The sequence below is a fragment of the Martes martes genome (genome assembly GCF_963455335.1).
Source record: "Martes martes genome assembly, chromosome: 1".
Classification (NCBI taxonomy): domain Eukaryota; kingdom Metazoa; phylum Chordata; class Mammalia; order Carnivora; family Mustelidae; genus Martes; species Martes martes.
The window spans coordinates 200,313,419-200,334,366 of NC_137888.1; the positions used below are offsets into that span (position 1 = coordinate 200,313,419).

At 50.2% G+C, this 20,948-nt stretch overlaps 1 protein-coding gene across 3 annotated transcripts in view; it reads left to right on the forward strand.

The window, feature by feature from the left end:
- KIF9 (kinesin family member 9) overlaps nt 1-20,312 on the forward strand; it is a gene marked incomplete at its 5' end in the record, with an annotated part of 43,045 nt that extends 22,733 nt beyond the window's left edge. For 2 of the 3 annotated variants that reach the window (XM_080829274.1, XM_080829275.1), the window contains 11 exons: nt 976-1,044; nt 1,774-1,878; nt 3,445-3,500; nt 4,262-4,352; nt 4,838-4,971; nt 6,313-6,504; nt 7,897-8,111; nt 11,608-11,784; nt 12,082-12,197; nt 12,318-12,422; nt 20,003-20,312. In XM_080829274.1, coding sequence (XP_080685400.1) covers nt 976-1,044; nt 1,774-1,878; nt 3,445-3,500; nt 4,262-4,352; nt 4,838-4,971; nt 6,313-6,504; nt 7,897-8,111; nt 11,608-11,784; nt 12,082-12,197; nt 12,318-12,422; nt 20,003-20,053 — 1,311 coding nt within the window. In that variant the 3' untranslated portion in view covers nt 20,054-20,312. The remainder of the gene's footprint in view (nt 1-975; nt 1,045-1,773; nt 1,879-3,444; nt 3,501-4,261; nt 4,353-4,837; nt 4,972-6,312; nt 6,505-7,896; nt 8,112-11,607; nt 11,785-12,081; nt 12,198-12,317; nt 12,423-20,002) is intronic. The other variant, XM_080829276.1, reaches the window with a different exon arrangement.
- Nucleotides 20,313-20,948: the final 636 nt, after the last annotated feature.

A 20,948-nucleotide genomic window follows, 5' to 3' on the forward strand; every position in this document is an offset into this window, starting at 1 on the left:
TAAAAGTTCACTTCCTGGGTCACACTAGTGACATTTCAAGTGTTCCGTAGCTACATGTAGCTCACGGCACAGATAGAGACCATTTCCATCATTACAGAAAGTTCTGTGAAACAGCACTGCTCTGGGGTATGTTGGTGATAGGTGCTATGAAAAAAATTAGAGCAAGATTTGCAAAAAAGAGTAGTGGGGGCGTGGGAAGGGCATTGCAGTTTTCTACGGGGTGATTGAAGTGTGCTTAATTTAGAAGCTCTTGAACAAAGACTTGAAGGAGGTGCGGGGGTGAGCCCGGGCAGTACTTGGGGGAAGAGTGTCCCAGGCAGAGGGGACAGGTAGGGCAGAGGCGGGAGTGTGCCAAATAATTCGGTAGGGCTGGAATGAGCTTGGGGGGAACAGCAGGGAAGAAGTAATGGGGGCAGATCACAAAGGGCTGACGTTACCCAACAGAAACCTAGAAAGACCCAAAGATCTAAGGACAAAAATGTTGTGCGGCGTTGTTTGAAGCAGCAAAAATATTAGAGATGACGTACAATTATCAGCAGGGAATGGTGATATGTCTGTGCAATGGTTGGGAAGGACGAGGGTTAAAGGTACGACTGTGCTTGGAGAGCATCTGGAGGCAGTTGGCTGCACTGAGAGGGCCACCACCCTGGTAGATCAGAAATCTGAAGCTCCTGGGAGTTGGGGTATGCGGTTGCCCTGTGGGTGCCTGTGCTCACTGTGTTCTGTCTCCTCTGCTCTAAGAGGCAGAGGCCAGGGGACTGCTGAGGCCCCCGGAGACCCTAAATTCACCCCAGTTGGGGAAAAGTCACTGGCTGGGAGGGAGCTGTCCAGATGCTGACATCACACCCCATGGGTTTCCTGGAGGTGCCTGGATGTCCAGGCATAGATTGGGGAATTGTGGGCTTGCTGTGGGAGAGGCAGGGTGGTCTCTCTGACGGTCCTCCCTGCCCCACCCCAAACTATATTTCCTGGCAGAGAATGGTGAAGAACCTGGAGAAGGAGCTGGCGCTGCTCAAGCAGGAGCTGGCCATCCATGACAGCCTGGTAAGGGGCTAGCGGCAGGGGTCTGGGGTGCGGGGTTGGCTGGACTGCTAGAGGGGGTGTGGTCAGGGTACCAGGTGGGCAGAGGGACTGGGTAGACAAGGGCCAGATGGGTAGGCGAGCCAAGTAGGTAGGGAGACGTGGGGAAGGGGGCTGGGGAACAGGGATGCCTGGAAGCTAGGGATACTAGAAGACCAGGAGGATGTGGGCAGGGATGTCGGATACCAGGGAGCAGAGGCAGACAGTTGACAGGAAAATGAGGGGCAGGTGGCAGGCAGGTAGGGCAGGGGCAGACAGTATGGGGGTCAAGATCAGGCAGGTGGGACAGATTGGGCAGGGGGGAGGGGCAGCAGTAGAGTGCCCTGAGGGCAGAGGGTGGGAACTGGAGACCTCTGATGGCTTGCCTGGGCCTACTCATGGTCCAGGGAGGGTCTCAAGGCAGAGGGAGACACCCCCGCACACCCCGCCCCACAGCCCTCATGCAACAGAGTCTGCTGAGTCTCAACCCCCTTGCTTGGAGTGGCAAGCCCATGACAGGCAGCTCTCAAGACCTACTTGTCCTTCTGTGACCCCAGCACCTGGCCAGAACCCAGTGGTCAAGGGAATGGAGCTGGCTTAGTTGGCCAGGGCCTGTGTCCAACCTCCCCACCTTGGTTGTCAGAACGACCCCTGCTACCCCTGTTGGGCTCAGGTGTTTGGAGCTTGTTGACATGTTCTTCATCCTCCTTCAAGGCCAACCGCACCCTTGTGAACTACGATCCCATGGATGAAATCCAGATTGCTGAGATCAACTCCCAGGTGCGGAGGTACCTAGAGGGGACACTGGACGAGATTGACGTAAGGAGCCTCTCCTTGGGACCATGCCCTCCCTATCCTGGGCATCCTCCCACTTGGGCTGGACTGGCCTTGGAACCTCACACGGAATGGGTGCAGTGGGTATGGGTGGGTGGTGCTGGACCCCTGGCCTTGGGCCCTACATCCTACCGAGGCCTCAGCATTCATGTTTAGGGTTACAAGGATGGGTGTGCCCCTCAGAGTGGCCAGCAGCCTTGAATAGCCTTGACTACACAGGGGGTGGTCCATCACTGTGGGCACAGGGGTCGCTGGAGACCGTCTGCCCTGGATCACGTCCCAGCCCCGATGTCTCCTTCCTGCGTGACTTCAGCAAAATGCTCGACCTCATGTACTGGGGTGGCCACACCTGTAGAATGAGAGGGAAATCAAAGTGGAATTAACTCAGGAGCTCAGCTGTGCCGGGCGGAATGAGGCCATTCAAGGGTGGCCGTCATGTGGACTGACAGGGCAGACATGCAGGGCCTGTGTTGGAGTAAGCTAAGGAGTAAGAGACAGCGGCCACACAGGGAAGGGTCCTCAGGGGGAAGGATGCATTCTATTTTGACAGTGCAGGCCGGGAACCCCCTCACTGAGGAGCTACATGGCAGCCCTCCCCCCCACCCCGTCCCCACCACCCTGGGCTTGTTACTGTGGCAGCTCTAACTGGCAGGCCTGGGACAACTGAGGGGTGGGCTCTTCTGGCCTTGGAGCAGGGTTAGTCCCAGAATGACCCTCTGTCAAGGGTAATGCTTGTGGTCTGTAGGGCCAAGAGGGAAGCCAGTGGCCTTCCTTGAGCCACAGATATGTATGTGCTACACAGAAAGTTCATGATGGAACCTTATAGAAACAGGAGGGAGCTGAAGACAGTAAATTTTATTAAAAATTTTTTCTTAGTATTTTCAAGAACTAGAGTCAATTTTATAGAGACCTTCACTTAGAAAACATAATTTTTAAGGATTCATTTATCTGAGAGAGCATGAGCACGCAAGCATGGCAGGGGAAGGGGCAGTGGGAGAGAGAGAGAGAATCTCAAGCAGACTCCCTGCTAAGCATGAAGCCCAGTGCAGGGCTGGAACTCATCACCCTGAGATCACAACCTGAGCAGAAATCAAGAGTCAGCTGCTTAACTGTCTACACCACCCAGGCACTCCACGGAAGGTCATTTTTATAGCCTCAGTACTTACTTAGTTTGAAAACTATGAATCAGTTGTGTTTCTCTGCTCATTTTTTTTTTAAGATTTTATTCATTCATTTGAGAGAGCGCGCACAAGCGGGGGGAGAGGCAGAGGGAGAGGGAGACACAGACTCCCTGCTGAGCTGGGAGCCCGATGCAGGGACTTGATCCCGGGACCTGGAGATCATGACCTGAGCTGAAGGCAAATCCCTAACGGCTGAGCCACCCAGGCACCCCTGTTTCTCTGTTCTTGAGGTGGTTCCAGACGTTCCATTCTCAAGTCATACATGATTAAAGGGTTGGCCAAGGAGTCCTGGTTTCTCTTCTGAATGTAGACACACCCTCAGCCCTGTGCAGCCTGAAGCCCAATCTCTGCCTTGCTGTCTTGCCTCTAGATCATCAACCTCAGACAGATCCAGGAGGTGTTCAACCAGTTCCGGGTGGTGCTGAGGTAAGGGACCCTCACCCGCCCATCGGACTCCTACATCAGGCTGCCGTTTTCATTTCCGGTGGTCAGGGTGTGGCTCTCAGCGCATGGCCTTGTCTCTCATGGATGAGAAGCTACCTCAGAGTCCTTGGGGTGTGCGCAGGCCCCTGAGATCTCAGAACCTCCAGCCCTCCCCTTTCCCTGGGGGAAGCCGGGAGGAGAGCTGTCTGTTCAAGGACAACTCAGAGAAGAAGTGATCCCTGATGGGTGTTTCCTGAGTTCATGAATTAGACGGGAGGTCCTTCTGGAGTGCCAGCCCTGAGTGTGGCCAGAGCAGGGCATCGTGAATACACCCTGTGCCCCACCCCCACCTCAGGAGGCATTTGTGATGTATTGGGGTGCAGACATACCTGTACAGTGAGCAGCTTGTGCTGGGTGGTAGGTAGCACAGGCATGGGTCACATGATTCCCTGGGGCCTTTTAAAGATAGAACCTAGGTGGGAAACCATGGTCCTGAGGCAGGCTTACAGTCCTTGTTAAAGTGTTCTTGGAGCAGAAGTCCCTGGCATACAAGGGTGGCCACTGCCGATTTGAGGGGTAAACAGGTGGTATGTGCTCTGAGGAATTGGGGTGTGGAATGGGCTTGTTTTGTCTGGTTCATGATGAGGGTGTGGCTCCATCACAAGGGGCCACACCCAGATGACTTCTAGTTCTCATACTTGGTTCTCGATCTGGAAAGTTCAGCCTAGCTCCAAGGTGCAAGGTGTTCTCTCCTCTCTCTCAAGCCAACAGGAGCAGGAAGTAGAGTCCACTTTGCGCAGGAAGTATACCCTTATAGACAAGAATGACTTTGCCGCCATCTCCGCAGTCCAGAAGGTATGCATGGTTGCTTCCTGTTGACAGCGTTCATGTCAGATTTTTTCCATACCCAGACCTTTCCAGAAGTAGCAGGGGCTCTGCATTCGAGCAGATCTAGGGTTGCAACAGATAAAGGGAACACCAGGATGAGCGTGACCCATGCAAGAGTAAGCCGTATATGAATTCAGAATGGTCTCCAGGATTGGAGTCATGACTGTAAACATGACCATAAACAAGACCAATTCCTGGAATTAGATTGGAAACAGGCCTTAAGATCCTCAAGGGCTGGCATGAGACACCAGACCATTGAGTGAAGTTGATGTGGAACATGGACATTGGTGGTCAGAGACAGTGCTGTTGGAGACAGCCTCAAGCTAGCAACCTGGGCCTGCCATCTTGGCATGTGGGGTGAATATACCCACCTGAGCATAAGAGATACTTGGGTCCCCCACAGACCAAAACCCTTAATCTAACCCTCGGCCCTATGGCTGGCCTCTATCCAGGCAGGGCTTATGGACGTTGACGGCCACCTCGTGGGTGAGCCTGATGGACAAAGCTTCGGACTTGGGGTCATGCCTTTCTCTACCAAACCTGGGAAGAAACCCAAGTCCAAGAAGATGTTCAAAGAACAGCTCGGGTGAGGAACCTTCCTGCTGCTTTACCTGCTCACCACTTGGCCCTCCTCAGCTGGTGAAAGAGACGACACAAGCTAGTGTCTTCGCTACTGGGTGGTCCCCGTTGCTCCTATTGCTGAGAATACTAGCAACATCTGTGGGGTCCAGGCTGCGGTGGTTACCTCTTGTCCACACAGCAACCCCAGGAGGTAGGAGTCATGGCTCCATTTTACTGATGTAGAAACCAAGGCTCGGAGAGGGGAAGTCACACCACTGACGAGTGAGAGTAGAAGAGAGAAGCCAGGTACCGCCCCAGCACCTACCTGTGGAAACCACCCCTAACCGGAGTCCTTCTGTGACCCACTCCTTGGTACTCATGTCACCTGAAAGCCCCAGTTCACCTTCCAGACAAGAATCATTTGTGTGCACCGGGCGAGAGGAGTGTCAAGGCTCGCTAAATGAGATGCCCTCCCTGGAAGGTGCTGGTAGTGGTGGACATGAACATGGGCTCTAGGAGGCTCCTCTCAGTGAAAAGGTCACCTTGTGTGAGGCATGGCAGCCTCTCTGGGCTTCCGTTTCCTTCTCCCTAATCATAATAGCTTCAAAGTCAGGAGGGTTGTTGGGAAGATAAACGGGTGAAGGCAGTCCCTGTACCTAGAAAGTACACTGTGCAAATGGGTGTTGCTATTATTATTGTCTGTCAGAGGTCACGGGCGGGAGCTGATTGTAGAAAACTGTTCCATGTGGGGCAGGAGTCGAGTAGCAGGGGTTGCCGAGGCCCCTGGTCTCCTCCTGACGGCTCAGGCCTGCTCACATGTGCCTCTCTGAGGAAGAGGACCCCGGGTGCCGTCACTTGGAGAGAGAGTGATGGGAGAGGCTGTGGGCACTCATGAAGGCGGGAGAGCAGGTTGTGGACTGATCAGGGCAGCAGGGAAGACATGTCTTGCTTTATCTTTGGTCCCCAGACAGACCTATGCGGGGTGGCAGCTCTGCCTTCCCGGGATGGCTGTGTGATGAAAACCTCCGCAGCCCGGATGCTCCCGGGAGCCTGTGGCCCTCCTCACAGGCCCAGCCGCTTTCAGACCCAGAGACTGCTTAGTTTCCCCAGGTGTCTCTTGCCAGGGACTGCTAAAGGAGAGCTCCTCATTCTGATGAGGGGGAGAAGAATGCGCTCTTCTTCCTCCCCATCGACGTGGCTTAGGGTCATACCCTTTGCCCTTCAGCCTGGGTGTATGATCCAGCGAGGACTGCATGGGATGGGGCTTCTGCGGTCTGAGGGTTTGGGAAATGTCACTCCCCTAAGTACCAGAGACATCTTACTGCCTATGACTGAGCCCTGGGGCCTCCCTGCCTTCTCCTTCCAGCTCCTCAGGAAGAAAGGAAGGTGCCAGCAGCCCTGTGAGTGGCAAGGATTTGGAGGTCTCCATTTCCAAGACCCAGGCGACCCCATCATCCAAGGAGGGGGATGTCAAAGACTTGCCCCTGCGGGACAGGGAGACCTCCAGCACTGAGCCCCTTCCTTTAGACTCCCCGAAGGAGGAGTGGCGCCCACCCAGGTAAGCACCTCAGGCCAGTTCACCAGACCACTCAAAACCCGAGTGTGGTCATGTCAAGAGTGCCTACAGATAAATGAGAAATAAAAGAGGGTGTAATAGGCAAAGGCCAGGAGCCCAGTCTGGAAAGAAGCAATGTGATGGCTGATCCACACGTGAACCGGTCCCGCCTCAGGAGCCTCCAAGATACACAGTTATACGTGGAATCATTTTAGGCTCTTCAGAGAGTAGTCATTTAAAGAATTATGTTTACATTTAAAAAAATAACTAATGTATTTACATTAAAAAAATAACTAACTTAAAAATAACTAATTCAGAAGGCCCCATATTTTCAAGGTATGAGACCCCTTCCTCTAGCTACACGGTTCCTCTCCCTGGTGAGCCAGTAATCTAGTGTTCAGCAGTGGAGCCTGAGGAAATGATTAGAGCTGTGGACAGAGATTTATGCAAACAGATGTTCATGGCATCATTCATTTAAAAAGCCAAAAACGAGTTTTGGAAACACCTTCAGTAGCTAATGTTACTGAAAAGGTACTAAGTGAATGATTGTCTCTGCCCTTGGGATGTACAAGGATATACGTGAAGAATTCTTTCCTTAGCAAATGAACATTTCCAAGAACTCAGAGAAGTTGAAAGTACTGTACAGCCGACACCCTCTTGGTCCTGCATTGAACACATTACTTACTTCATCACACATCCATCTTTCTCTCCATCCCTCTTATTTTTCTGATGTATTTTTTTTAACTTTTAAAAAACTTATTTATTTATCTGAGAGAGAACATGCGAGAGAACAAGCAGAGGGGAGGGGCAGAGGGAGAGGGAGAATCAGACTCCCGCTGAGAAGGGAGCCTGACTGTGGGGGCTCAATCCCAGGACCCCAGATCACAACCTGAGCCAAAAACAAGAGACCGCCATTCAACTGACTGAGCCACCCCAGCGCCCCCAGTGCATTTCAAAGGAAGCTGCAGACAGTCCACATCCCCGGCCCCAACGATTCACCTTACATCCTCACAGTGTGAAGGAATGCCTCTGTGAAAAACACAAGTTGTAAAATGATGTCTGCTGTGTGACGTCAAACATTAAATAATGTATCAAAGAAATCCCTGAAGGAGATACACCAAACGGTAGTTGTCAATAGGTAGTGAGTGGTTTTTTGCTTTGTTTCTGTTTTTTACACTTTTCCTTGCTGTCCTCACTTGCTGCGATGGTCACGTGCCATTGCTGTGGGGGAGGGGGGCAGGGGAGTCAGAGACAGACACGGGGGCGTGGTTCCTGCACAGGGTGCCTGGGACTTCTGGTCACCTGCCCACAGAAGACCCCCACCAATCACCCCAGGAAGAGGGGCAAAGTGCCTAGTGGCTCTGGCTCCCCTTCCCTTCCCCTTCTTGTCTTCAGGCCCAGTACCCCACCCCCCAAACCTGTGGCCTTCGAGGACTTTAAGAATGAGCGGGGCAGTGAGATCAACCGCATCTTCAAAGAGAACAAATCCATCTTGAATGAGCGGAGGAAAAGGGCCAGCGAGACCACGCAGCGCATCAATGCCATCAAGCGGGAGATGGACCTGACCAAGGAGGCACTAAATTTTCAGAAATCAATCCGGGAGAAGCAAGGTGAATGTGGTGGGAAGGTGGCGGTGGCGGTGGGAGAAGCAAGGTGAATGTGGTGGGAAGGTGGCGGTGGCGGTGGGAGAAGCAAGGTGAATGTGGTGGGAAGGTGGCGGTGGCGGTGGGAGCTGAGTCATCCTGCTCTAAACGGGGCATCCTTGGGCACCGGAGGATGGAAACAGGAGGGGGCTGTGGTCTTCATGCCTGGGTCATCGTGTGGGTCTAGTCAGCCCTGGGGAGTCACAGGCTCCTTCCCTATCAGGCAACCTTTGCCTGTGGGTCTCCCGTTATTTTGTTATCTCAGACCTAGGTGCTGGACCTTCTACCTGGTGTGTGCTGCTCCCAGTGGAGAAGCAGGCCTTTGGTCCTACAGACACTTCCCCAGGGAGATGGGTAGCTGGTGACCCCCACAAGGGCCCTAGGTCCTGGCGTGGTCTCACTGCCCAGGGTGGTCTGATTGGCGTGAGGGTGCTGGTGAAGACAAGAAACTGAGGAGGGAAAGAGAGGGCTTAAGGAGCCATTGTCACTGAGACCATTCCTCATGCCCATCCCTCACCACCCATGCTGGCCTGGCAGTCTCGTCTCTTAAGGCGGGTGGTGTCTGGGGGGCCCTCAGGCTCAGAGAGGAGAGACCTCAGTGTGGGGAGGGTGCTTACCTGGTGACCCTGACCCTAGTGCCCTTGTCCCAATGATGGACAGTGCTCACCCCTGCCCTGGGGTGCCCTCCCACCTTGAGCGTGCAGAGGACTCATCGGGGAGGGCCGATCAAACACAGACTCCCAGGCCCTGACTACTGGCTAACTCGGGAGATCTGGAGCAGGCCCCAGAACTGCATTTTAATGAGTAACCATCCCGACTCGGAGGCCAGAGGTTCAGAAGCCACATTCTTGTTCACAGTCCTGGTCCCATTGTCCTTCTCCCGACAGGGCACACCAGAGGTTAGCGGGCTTCCCCTGGCTAAGTCACAGCCCTGTTCCAGGCGGGCCGCCCAGGAGGCAAGCTGTTGGGGCATCTCCAGATGTCGTTTGTTTTATTTCGGCGGGCCAGGTGGATCATCTCACAGTGGGATGTGCGCTTTACTTGTTTACTTCTCAGCGGGCAGCTCCAAATACTTCAGGCCACTCTGCTTATACCCTACAGACCAACAGTGACACACTGCTCCAGAGGGCTAAGCCTCCATGGGTCTGGGCACGGGGGAGGGCTGGCAATGGTGGCTCCAGCCAGAACCTCCATGGTGAACATCTTACAGGACCAAGGACTTCTTTGTCCCTTCTGCCCACACCTTCTTTGAATGCAACTTCTTATTACCTATTTACATATCTTAGATGATACATATTCATGCTATGCTGACATATCATTTATGCCTAAATATACCTGAAAACAGATTTAAAAAAAATTTTATTTATTTGACAGACAGAAATTACAAGTAGGCAGAGAGGCAGGCAGAGAGAGAGAGAGATGAGGAAGCAGGCTCCCTGCGGAGCAGAGAGCCTGATGTGGGGCTCGATCCCAGGACCCTGGGATCATGACCTGAGCTGAAGGCAGAGGCTTTAACCCACTGAGCCACCCAGACGCCCCTGAAAACAGATATATTTAAAGAATGAGATGAAGATTAAATAAACAGTATTTTATTTTACTTTTTAAAAAATATTTTATTTATTTATTTATTTATCAGAGAGAGAGAGAGAGAGAGAGCGCACAAGCAGGCAGAGTGGCAGGCAGAGGCAGAGAGAGAAGCAGGCTCCCCACTGAGCCCGATGTGGGACGCGATCCTAGGACCCTGGGATCATGACCTGAGCCGAAGGCAATGGCTTAACCAACTGAGCCACCCAGGCGTCCCAATAAACAGTATTTTAAAATAGTGAACATTTGGGGGCACCTGGCTGGCTCAGTTGGAAGAGCGCGTGACTTGATCTCAGGGTCATGAGTTTGAGCCCCGTGTTGGGTGTAGAGATACTCAAATAAATAAAAACTTAAAATATTTAAAATTTATCTATCAGTATAAAAACATTATTTAAAAGATTTTGTTTATTTAAGGGAGAGCACAAGTGGGGAGCAGAGGGAGAGGGAGAAGCAGGTTCCCCACTGAGCAGGGAGCCTGACATGGGACTCAATCCCAGGACTGCGGGATCATGACCGGAGCTAAAGGCAGATGCTTAACCGACTGAGCCACCCAGGCATCCAAAAAAACACATTTTTGCTCTTCCCCCCCCAATATCAGTTGTTTTTCCATCGGTTATTAAAATACCAAATAAAATACTCTTATCTTGAGGGAATAGATCAAGAAAATTTATTTTTTGATTCATTTTGATTGATAGCCACTTATTGGCCCAGAAAGGTCAGCAAATTTGGCATGTTAATTAGTGTTTTGTGAAGGAAAAATGAAAAATCATTTTAGGTTCAACTCTCTGAAGTTTTTTTCCTTGGCGATAATCAGAGGAACCCCCCCTACCCCGCCCAGTGGGTCATGAAGTGTTCATGGTCCCTCCCCATGTTAACAGAATACTGTAAAGACTTTACTCTGTGAAGGACTTGTGTCTGTCACAGTGACCACACTGGGGACTGCCCACAGCACACAGACCAGGCCACTCTGCACTGAAGGGGAGGGACCTGGGGGGCACTCTATACCCCCTCCCATTCTAGACTTCTTGAATTGGGACCAATTCAAGATTCCTAATTGCTTCTCCATAAATGGTGTCAGTGAATATGTACCTTAATTTTTCCCCAGGAAATATCAGTGGAAGGACACCTGGAGACTGCCTCACGCCTCCGGCCCCCTCCCCTGGCCACACACCTCAGTCACATGGAAGACTCATTCTCCAGGGTTCCCGGGGGTGGGAGCCCCACAGCCCTGGTGAGGTTGACCTGATGCCTATGCTGAGATTTCAAGGTCCCGTAGGCAGTGGCCGGCTGAGTGCATGGCTCCACAGACCATGTTATTTTGTCTTAACTCAGAAACCCTCATCTGACAGACCTTAAAAGCTCATGAAGAGACCATGAGATGACAAAACAACACAACGGACTCCTTTCCTCCTGGAACCTCTGATAGCCTTTTGACATGATACAGATTCACACGCTCTGTTATTAATAACCTTGCCCAGGTGCCTTGGGGTGCTAGCCCGTGGTGGCAGTTCATGTCTACGACTCACAAAAAATGCAAACGTCCATTCAGTTGAGGTGATTACTGAACTATCTTTGGCCAGTGAGTTTTAAGATCAAAATAAGTGTGAAGCATGCGCCATCTCTACCCTCTCCCCTGCCCACCCATCCTGTTCTTAAAGTTGCCATTGTGGCCCCCTCTGAGCTGAACTCCCTCTTCTGGTGAGACGTGTCCTGGTGGCCTGGCCTCCTCATGCTTTGCCCACCCCCGCCCCACACCCCAGCCCTTCCTCTAGTCTGTGGTCTTCGTGCTTTGCCAGCACTTTGTTCCTTCTTTCCAGAACACCTTCCTCCCCACGCCCCAGGTGAGCACCTCGTTCTCTGACCTCCTCTGTCCCTGCAGGCGAGTATGAAAACAAGGGGCTGATGATCATCGACGAGGAGGAATTCCTGCTGATCCTGAAGCTCAAAGACCTCAAGAAGCAGTACCGGGCTGAGTATCAGGACCTGCGTGACCTCAGGGCTGAGATCCAGTACTGCCAGCACCTGGTGGATCAGTGTCGTCACCGCCTGCTCACGGGTGTGCCATTTGGGAAGGCCGGCGGGCCACCTGAGGTCGCAGGAGGCGGAGGGCCAGGCCACCACCTGGGTTCTGGAAGCCGTGTCAGAGCTTCCCTCTGACAGAGTCTGGGGCTGGGCAGGGGCTTCCAAAGTGTTCCCAGGACTCTGAGAGCGGGAGAGGGAGGCAGGAAAGGGTGAGACCCTAGAGCAGGAAGCGGACGGAGGGTGAGCCTGCGGCGAGCACACATACAGGTTTTACCTGCTTCCTCGGGGCCTCCCCAGCACCTCACAGTGCTGTCTTCCTGCCTCCCTGCAGAATTTGATATCTGGTACAATGAATCCTTCTTCATCCCCGAGGACATGCAAGTGTCCCTGAAGCCAGGTAGCAGCATCCGGCCGGGCATGGTGCCTGTCAACAGGCTCGTATCTCCGGTGAGTGCCACGGGCTGTGTGGGGGTTTGCACACCCTGTGAGGCTGATGCCCCCCACAGGCCCTGTTGGGGTAGATCCTAACAATGGCAGGCAAAAGGGACTGAGCTGAGCCTCCCCTAGGGAGAAGATGACCAGGACAAGTTCAACCAGCTGCAGCAGAGGATGCTGCCCGAGGGCCCGGACTCCATCTCCTTCTACAATGCCAAAGTCAAGACAGAACAGAAGGTAACTTGGTGGGGTGGGGGTGGTGGCTCAGGGAGGACACCCAAGATCACGCTTCCCACTTTGGAGAGGCAAAGGAGGACTCTGGCAGCCGAGGGAAACATAGAGTCACCCAGAGTCAGTGGGTATCTTTTGCCAACTCCAGAGTCCTAGATTGGGTTAAATCCAGCAGGGGTCCTACAGACCATAGCCAGGCCTGAATATGGTTATTGGGAGTTAAGCTGGCACCATGTGTGGGTCACAGCCCAGGGCAGCGTCTGGGAATCTTCTGAGACCGCTGCCTGTTGGGGACAACCTCTCCAGTGGGGGCCACCATGAACAGGAGGAAGGGGACAGAGGACCACATGCAGCTGAGGCAAAGATAGAGGGTGTTGGCCACAGGCTGGGCCTGTACTCTCCTCCCTCAGCAGGTGGGGCTGGAGCAGTGGGGCTCGCTCTGCTGAGGCTCAGTCTGGAGCCAGAACACGAGGGCCTGTGGTGTGAACTTCTCTGTGCACATAGGCTCATCTTTTTTCTTTTTTTAAAAGATTTTTATTTATTCATTTGAGAGAGAGAGAGCATAAATGGGGGTTGGGGGGAGGGGCAAAGAGAGAGGTAGAAGCAGACTTCCCAGTAAGCAGGGAGCCCCATGCGGGGCTCTTAAAGCTTTTCTTCTTAAAGCTGTACACTCTCACTCTCATGAGGGCGCCTGGGTGGCTCAGTGGGTTAAAGCCTCTGCCTTCAGCTCAGGTCATGATCCCAGGGTCCTGGGATTGAGCCCCGAACTGGGCGCTCTGCTCAGCAGGGAGCCTGCTTCCTCCCCTCTCTCTGCCTGCCTCTTTGCCTGCTTGTGATCTCTGTCTGTCAAATTAATAAATAAAATCTTTAAAAAAAAAAAGCTGTACACGAGTACTCCATTGTAAGGAGGTATCAAAAGGTACTTAACCCACCTCATACTGAGGAACATTTGGGTGGTTCCATTGCTTTACCATACAGATATTGTGATAATCTCATACAAATGCACATTCACATATGAGTGAATATATGTGAAAGTTCAGTTTTTATAGAAGTGAGTTTCTTGGTCACAAGGACGTGTGTGCTTTAGTGGGTGGTGCCAGATCCCCTGCCTGAAGCTGGACCCATCTGTACTTCCACAGCCTCTCCACAAGATATGTTATCCTGCTTTTTGTTTTTTTCCAATCTGAAAGGTGAAAAAAGGTCTCGCAGGGGGGCTTTAATTTACATTTCTGTTACTATGAATGAAGTTGGGCTTCTCCTATGCTTCAGTGCCATTTTCATTTCTTTTCCTGTAAATTGCCTATTCCTGTTTTTGCCTATTTTTCTATTGTTTTCTGGTCTTTATTCTTATTAACTTATAGGAAGTCTTGATATACTGGGGAGATTGGCCCTTCATGATATGAGTTGCAAATATTTTTCCCTGTTTGTCATTTGTCTTTTGTGTTTATCTCTGTTTTTTTGTAGTTATTCTGTTGGTTTTTTGTTTTTTTTAAAAAGATTTTATTTATTTATTTGACAGAGAGAGAGAGAGAGATCACAAGTAGGAAGAGAGGCAGGCAGAGAGGAGGAAGCAGGCTCCCCGCTGAGCAGCAGAGAGCCCGACGCGGGGCTTGATCCCAGGACCCTGGGATCATGACCCGAGTCGAAGGCAGAGGCTTTAACCCGCTGAGCCACCCAGGCACCCCTCTGTTGAGTTTTTAAAAGATTTTATTTATCATTTGAGTGAGAGAGAGAGAGCACACATGAGCAGGGGGAGGGGTAGGCAGAGGGAGAGGGTTTGGGAAAAGCAGACGCCCCGCTGAGCAGGGACCCCCCCCCCCAACACGGGGCTCTATCCCAGGACCCGGAGATCCTGACCTAAGTTGAAATCGTGATTTGGACACTTAACCTACTGAGCACGCAGGTGCCCCAAGATTGTGCATTTCTAACTAGGCTCAGATGATAGTCATGCTGCCATCCGGGACCACACTTTGAGTGGCCCTCCAGGCCTCCAGGCCTTTCTCTCTCCAGACCTGGCCTTAGCTTCTCCTTGAGGTCTGTTCCTTCCTCTATCTGTTCTACTCCCTTCACTTCTCATTTTCTTGCCCCAGTCTTTGCCCTGTCATGCTTCCATTTTCTAAGACTTCCCAGCTCCAATGCCCCGTATCCCCTGACTGCTTATTTTGTGTCTCTCCGGAGGGAAAACCTAGTTGACTCTTCTTGGGTTAAGTGTACATTCCTTGTTCAGTTAGCAGCAGTGTGGAGAGGCACCTGCCCAGCCCAGCTGCCTGGCCCCAGTCCTTCAGCAGGAGAGAGGATGGCGCGGGGTGGGGGGGGGTGCTTTATCAGGTAGCCAAATAGCCTTAGGCTGTGAGCATCAAGCCTTAGTAACCCCGGTGGCTATAGGGAGGCCCATATCAGTAGGCAGGGCCCTGTCTCTCTGGAAAGGTTTGCTGGAACCCAATCACTTGGCTGGGGAAGGCAACCCTGGCCAGGCTGCTCCCACGGACCCCACTGGCTGCCTCCAAAAAGCTTGCTCAGGGTTGTCCATGAAAATCTCTCTGTGGGAAGGTGGGGCTCTCCCAGAGGACTAGGGAAAGAATAGAGTAGGGGCAAGTGGGCTTAGATAGCCTACCCTCAGAAATCATTTGACTGTGACCGCCATGTAGGGGCTTCCTTCCCTGGCTACAAAGAGGCCTGTCCCTGCTGGGCTCAGTGGAGGGGGCACATGGTAGGAAGCAGGGGTCCAGCTTTATTTTTTTGCAGACAGATATCCAGTTTTCCCAGTGCCAGTTATTGAAAAAAATGATTCTTCATTGAATGATCTTGTTACCCTTGTTGAAATTCAATTAACCATATATGTGAGGGTTTAATATTTGGACTCTCAATTCTATTCCACTGATCTGGAAGTCTGTCTTTATGCCGGTACTGTAATGTCTTGGTTACTATAGACTTGTACTTAGTTTTGAAATTACAAAGTATGAATCTTCCATCTTTGTTCTTCTTTTTCAAGATTGTTTTGACTATTCTGGGTTCTATTTCCATACAGATTTGCAGACCAGCTTGTCAGTTTATGCAGAGAAGCCAGCTGGGACAGGGGTTGTGTTGAATCTCTAGATTGATTCGGGGGATAGTGCCATCTTAACAATATTAAGTCTTCAAATCTATGAACATAGGCTATCTTTCTATTAATTTAGGTGTTTATTTTCTTTCTGTGGAGTTTGGTGCTTTTCAGAGTATAAGTTTTGTATTTAAAAAAGTTTATTCCTAAGTATTTTATTATTTTTGATGCTATTATGAATGGGATTATATTTTCAATTTCATTCTTAGATTGCTGTTCATTGTATGTATAGAAATATAGTTGATTTTTGTATAACAATGTGGTATTCCATCACCTTGCTAAATTCATTTATTAATTCTAATAGCTTCTTAGTGGATTCCTTAGGACTTCATACATACCAGATCATATCATCTACAAATACAGATAGTTTTACTTCTTCCTTTCCAATCTGATGCCTTTTATAACTTTTTCTTGCCTAATTTGCATGGCTAGAACCTCTAGTACAAGGTTGAAATAAGAGGTGAACGTTGCCATCTTTGTCGTATTCTTGACCCGAGCGGGGTAGATATTCATTCTTTCACTCTTAAGTATGATGTTAGCTTTGGGGTTTTCCTAGGGGGAAAAAAAAAGAGCCTTAGAGTAGAACTTCTCACTCGACTGCACTTGAGTCACCAGGCTGTTAGAATACAGTCTGATATGTCAGCCCTGGAGTGGAGCCTGAGATTCTGCATTTCTGATAAACTCCCAGATGGTGCCTATGTGGCTAGGCCAGGGAATACCCTTTGAATAGCACACTTTGAAGTTCATTATTAGGGGGTGCCTGGCTGGCTCAGAAGAGCATGCAACTCTTGATCTTGGGGTTGTGAGTTTGAGCCCTGCAGTGGGTGTAGAGATTAAATAAATAAAAAAAACTTTAAAGAAATGAAGTTCCTTCATAGAACCTTTCTTTCATCAGGGTGAGAAAATTCACATTATTTCATCCAAAATCTGTATTTCAGCTTTTGGCAGTTGTCCTGATGATGTCCTTTATAATTATTCTCCCTTCCCACCCTGTTCATGATCCAGTCTAGGATCATGCATTACATCTAGTTGCCATGGCTCCTTTAATCCAGAACAATTCCTCAGTCTTTCCTTGTGTTTCATGTGTTGAAGAGTCCAGACCAGTTTTTTTTTCGTTGAATGTCCCTCAGTTTAGGTTTGTGTGATATTTTCTCATGACTTCAAGTTGTGCATTTTGGGCAGGAATACCCAGAAATGATGTTATATTCTTTATGGCCCATCGTATCAGGAGGTGCCTCAGTCAGCTTAGGATGCTATAACAAAACACCATAGGCTAGGGTCTTAAACAACAGACATTTCTTTCTCATGGTTCTAGAGGCTAGGAAGTCCAAGATCGAGGTGCTGGCAGATTTGCTTCTTGGTGAAGGCCTTCTTCCTGACTCATAAACAGCCATCTTTTTTTGCTGTGTGCTCACATGGCTTTCCTAGGCCTGTGTTGTGGAGAGAGAGCAAGCTATTTCTCTCTCTGTTCCTCTTTTTATAAGGACACTAAACCATCATGAGGAGCTCCACCCTCATGACTTCATCTAAATCTCGTTTCCTCCCCAAAGTTCCCCACCTCTTAATACCATTACAGTGGCCATTAAGGCTTCAACAAATGTATTTTGAGGGAATATAAACAGTCTGTAACAGGAGGCACAAGATGTTGCTTTGTCCCATTATTGGTGAGGTTAATTTTAATCCGTAGGTTACAGTCACACTGTACGTTAAATAAGAGGACCAAAAGGTCTTTGGGTTTGGCTTCCAGAATTTTATTCCTTATTGTAAATTGTTGTAAACTTGTTTTGACTGGCATAAATTATTTCAAGATCATAGAAAAGGCGAACCACAGTGATTTGCGTGGTTGCCACCATGAACTTCTCTCTTGATATTCCGGACAAATCTTGCGTTTTCTTGAATTACTTCCAAAGTCTCAGATAAACATTTAAATTCTAAATCATTCAGCAGAGGAATCCTGAATTTCTGTGGTAGTGTTATATTCTCCCACCCTCCCTGAATCTCTAGAACTCTCTGCATTGGACGTCTTCTGTTGAAGACATGCCCACGCACATGCTTTATATGCACATATTGACCTTGAGCCATTCCATCTTACATTTATTGAAACCTTGTCCCATGTATTTTTACACATCCAATAGACAGGATCAGATTTGTCAAGGTCAAAACGTTTTCCATTTTGCTGAATTTCTCTCTTGGTGGCTTTTATTCGTGTGTGTGTGTGTGTGTGTGTGTGTGTGTGTGTGTGTGTGTGTGTGTTTAAATCATAAGTTCCTAGTCGATTGGCCTGCAGCTGTGGGAGTCTCGAGGGCATTAGTGCATTCCCTCCCCCGCCACACACAGTGTTTGTACTTGCTTCTGCAGTTAGCCATGGGGCATTGCCAATGCAGGACCATTTTAACCTCCTCCAAAAATTCCAATGTGAGGGACGCCTGGCTGGCTCAGTGGGTAGAGCATGCAACTCTTGATCTTGGGGTCATGAGTTTGAGCCCCATGTGTGGTGTAGAGTTTACTTAAAAAAAAATTACAGCTCGGGCGCCTGGGTGGCTCAGTGGGTTAAAAGCCTCTGCCTTCGGCTCAGGTCATGATCTCGGGGTCCTGGGATCGAGTCCCGCATCAGGCCCTCTGCTCAGCGGGGAGCCTGCTTCCTCCTCTCTCTCTGCCTGCCTCTCTGCCTACTTGTGATCTTTCTCTGTCAAATAAATTTAAAAAAAAAATCCTAAAAAAAATTACAGCTTGAGAAGGGATTAATATCCAGAATATATAGAGAACTTTTAAAGCTCAAAAATGGGCAAAGAATAGATATAGCTGGAAAGAAAATATACAGATGGAGAGTACGCACATGAAAAGATAGATGCTCAAGGTCACCACTCATTAGGGAAAGGTAAATCAAAGCTACAGGATAACCACCTCATACCTGTTAGGATGGCCACTATCCAAAAGCCAGAGAATAACAAGTTTGGTGAGGATGTGGTGACATTGGAGCCCTAGTGAGCATGCTGTGGGTGGGAATGTAGAGTGGTACAGCCAGTAAGTGAAACACGCCAGTCACCAAAAGGCAAACACTATAGGATTCCACTCACATGAGGTACTTCGAGTTGCCAAAACCAGAGACAGGAAAAAGAAAGTGGTTGCCAAGGGCTGGGGGAGGTAGGGAATGGGGAGTTCGTGCTTAATGGGCACGAAGTTTCAGTGTTGCAAGAGGAAAATAGTCAGGGGGATGGATGGTGGGGACGGTTGCATATTAGGAATGTATTTAACACTCCTGAGCTGTACACTTAAAAGGTTAAGACAGTATCTTTTATGTAATGTGTCTTTTGCCACAATAAAAACACCGGGGTGAACAAGAGAATTCCAGTTTAACATGGGAGCTGTGGGGGGTCTGGACTCATACCTACATTTCCGGTTGGGTTTTGCATTCGCTTGTTTACTGCCCAGTGTTTCTGTATCCGCACACTCCCCCGCTGCTTTCTGAGAGCCCAGCAGTGAACATTTAGTTGCTTTGTGGAGGCATGTACGTCCATGCCTCTGGAGAGAGAAACCTCTTGTTTTCTATTTGAACCTAATTCTTGCCAGAAACTTTCAAGTGGGCCCTTGGAACATGCATGTTTCTTTTTAAATCTGCCTGCCACATGATTTTTGGGGGCATCTGGTGGCTCAGTCAGTTAAGCATCTGCCTTCGGCTCAGGTCATGATCCCGGGGTCCTAGGTTGGAGCCCTGTGTGGGCCTCCCTGCTCAGTGGAGTCTGCTTCTCCCTCTCCTCCTGCCCCTCTCCCCATACCTCTCGTTCTCTCTCTTCTCTCCCAAATAATATATTTTTTAAAGATTTTATTTATTTATTTGACAGACAAAGATCACAAGTAGGCAGAGAGGCAGGCGAGGTGGGGGGAAGCAGGCTCCCCACTGAGCAGGGAGCCCGATGTGGGGCTTGATCCCAGGACCCTGGGATCATGACCTGAGCCAAAGGCAGAGGCTTTAACCTACTGAGCCACCCAGACGCCCCTCAAGTAATATTTAAAAATAAAAAATAAAAAACATGCCTGCCACACCATTTTAAAAAAATGATTTATTTCTTTGACAGAGAGAGAAAGAGAGAAAGAGGGAGAGAGAGCACAAGCAGGGGGAGTGGAAGTCACAGGGAGAGGGAGAAACAGGCTTCCTATTGAGTAGAGACCCCTACATGGGACTCAATCCCAGGACCCTGGTATCATGACCTGAGCCAAAGGCAGAGGCTTAACCGACTGAGCCACCCAGGTGCCCCCTACCACACCATTTTAAAACGGTTTTACACACTTTCTTTAGGACAAAAGAATGAAAGGGGATGCATGGAACATATTTCTCACAGAATTGGGGCTGGTCAGAGGGCATCCTTATTCCCAGACTGTGATGCTTGCAGAAAGAATGAGGGCGTGGGTGTAAGTGGCATGGCTTCAGAGTCTTAAGTCCATGCCTCCTAATCAATTCCCATTTTCTCCTCTTCTCTGTGTCCAGCGCAATTACTTGAAAACCATGATGGGCCTCCAGCAGGCACACAGGAAATAGGGACTCATCGCCAGTGCCTTAAAGGATGAGACTCCTGGGAACTCCCACCTGCTCTCGTGGCGCTGCTGACCCACCTGCCCAGAGCTCCAAACGCTCTGCTCGGAGGCTGGGGCCCCGTGCAGAGAACTCGCGATAGCCTGCCTCCCGACGGGAACATCCTTCACCGGACACCCTTGTCATCCTCACAGAATGCTTGGGGTTTCAGTTCACTGTCTTGTATGCAGGGACAGGATAAAATCCACTTTCTAGTCTGGACTTTTGATGCTCACTCAAAAACTTGCTTTTATTTCCTGTCCAGGAGGATGTCTTTCCTGTGTACAGGTGGGGTCAGAACTGAGTCTCCAGGAAGAAGGCGAAAAAGTAGTTCAGCCGCCTTCCTCCTGGCACGGCTTTGTCCCACCAGCCAGCGCCTTTCCTTCCCTGGATGGACGTCCTGGGGGTGAGCTGGCTGTAAGGAGCCCCGGTTCTCACAGCTCCTTCAGGCTGTAGGTTCCCTCAGGGCATCCTGTCTGTGCTCCTGAGCCAGTGAAGGCAGGAGGCCCTCCTTCCTCAGTTACCAGAAGAGGAATGGGTCCATGTGGAAATGGCTGAAGGGCAGATTTTCATCTCACTTAAGAAGAGGCTTAAAATGAGAGCCATCTTACCATGACGTTAGCAGCAAGAGCCCCACAGTAGGAGGCTCTCTGGCAAGGAGGTTACAGACCATGCACTGCATAGAAGGTTGAACTGGACGGCGCTGGTCCAAAGACCCTGTGACTCTGACTTCAGCCTGTCAGTGAGCAGATGGATGGGGGTTTGTAGAAGAGAGAAAGTAGAAAGGCATCCTTGAGGTCAGCCCCTTCCTCTTTCACTGACTGATACACGATGATCCTAAAAGAGATTTCAGAGACCCCTA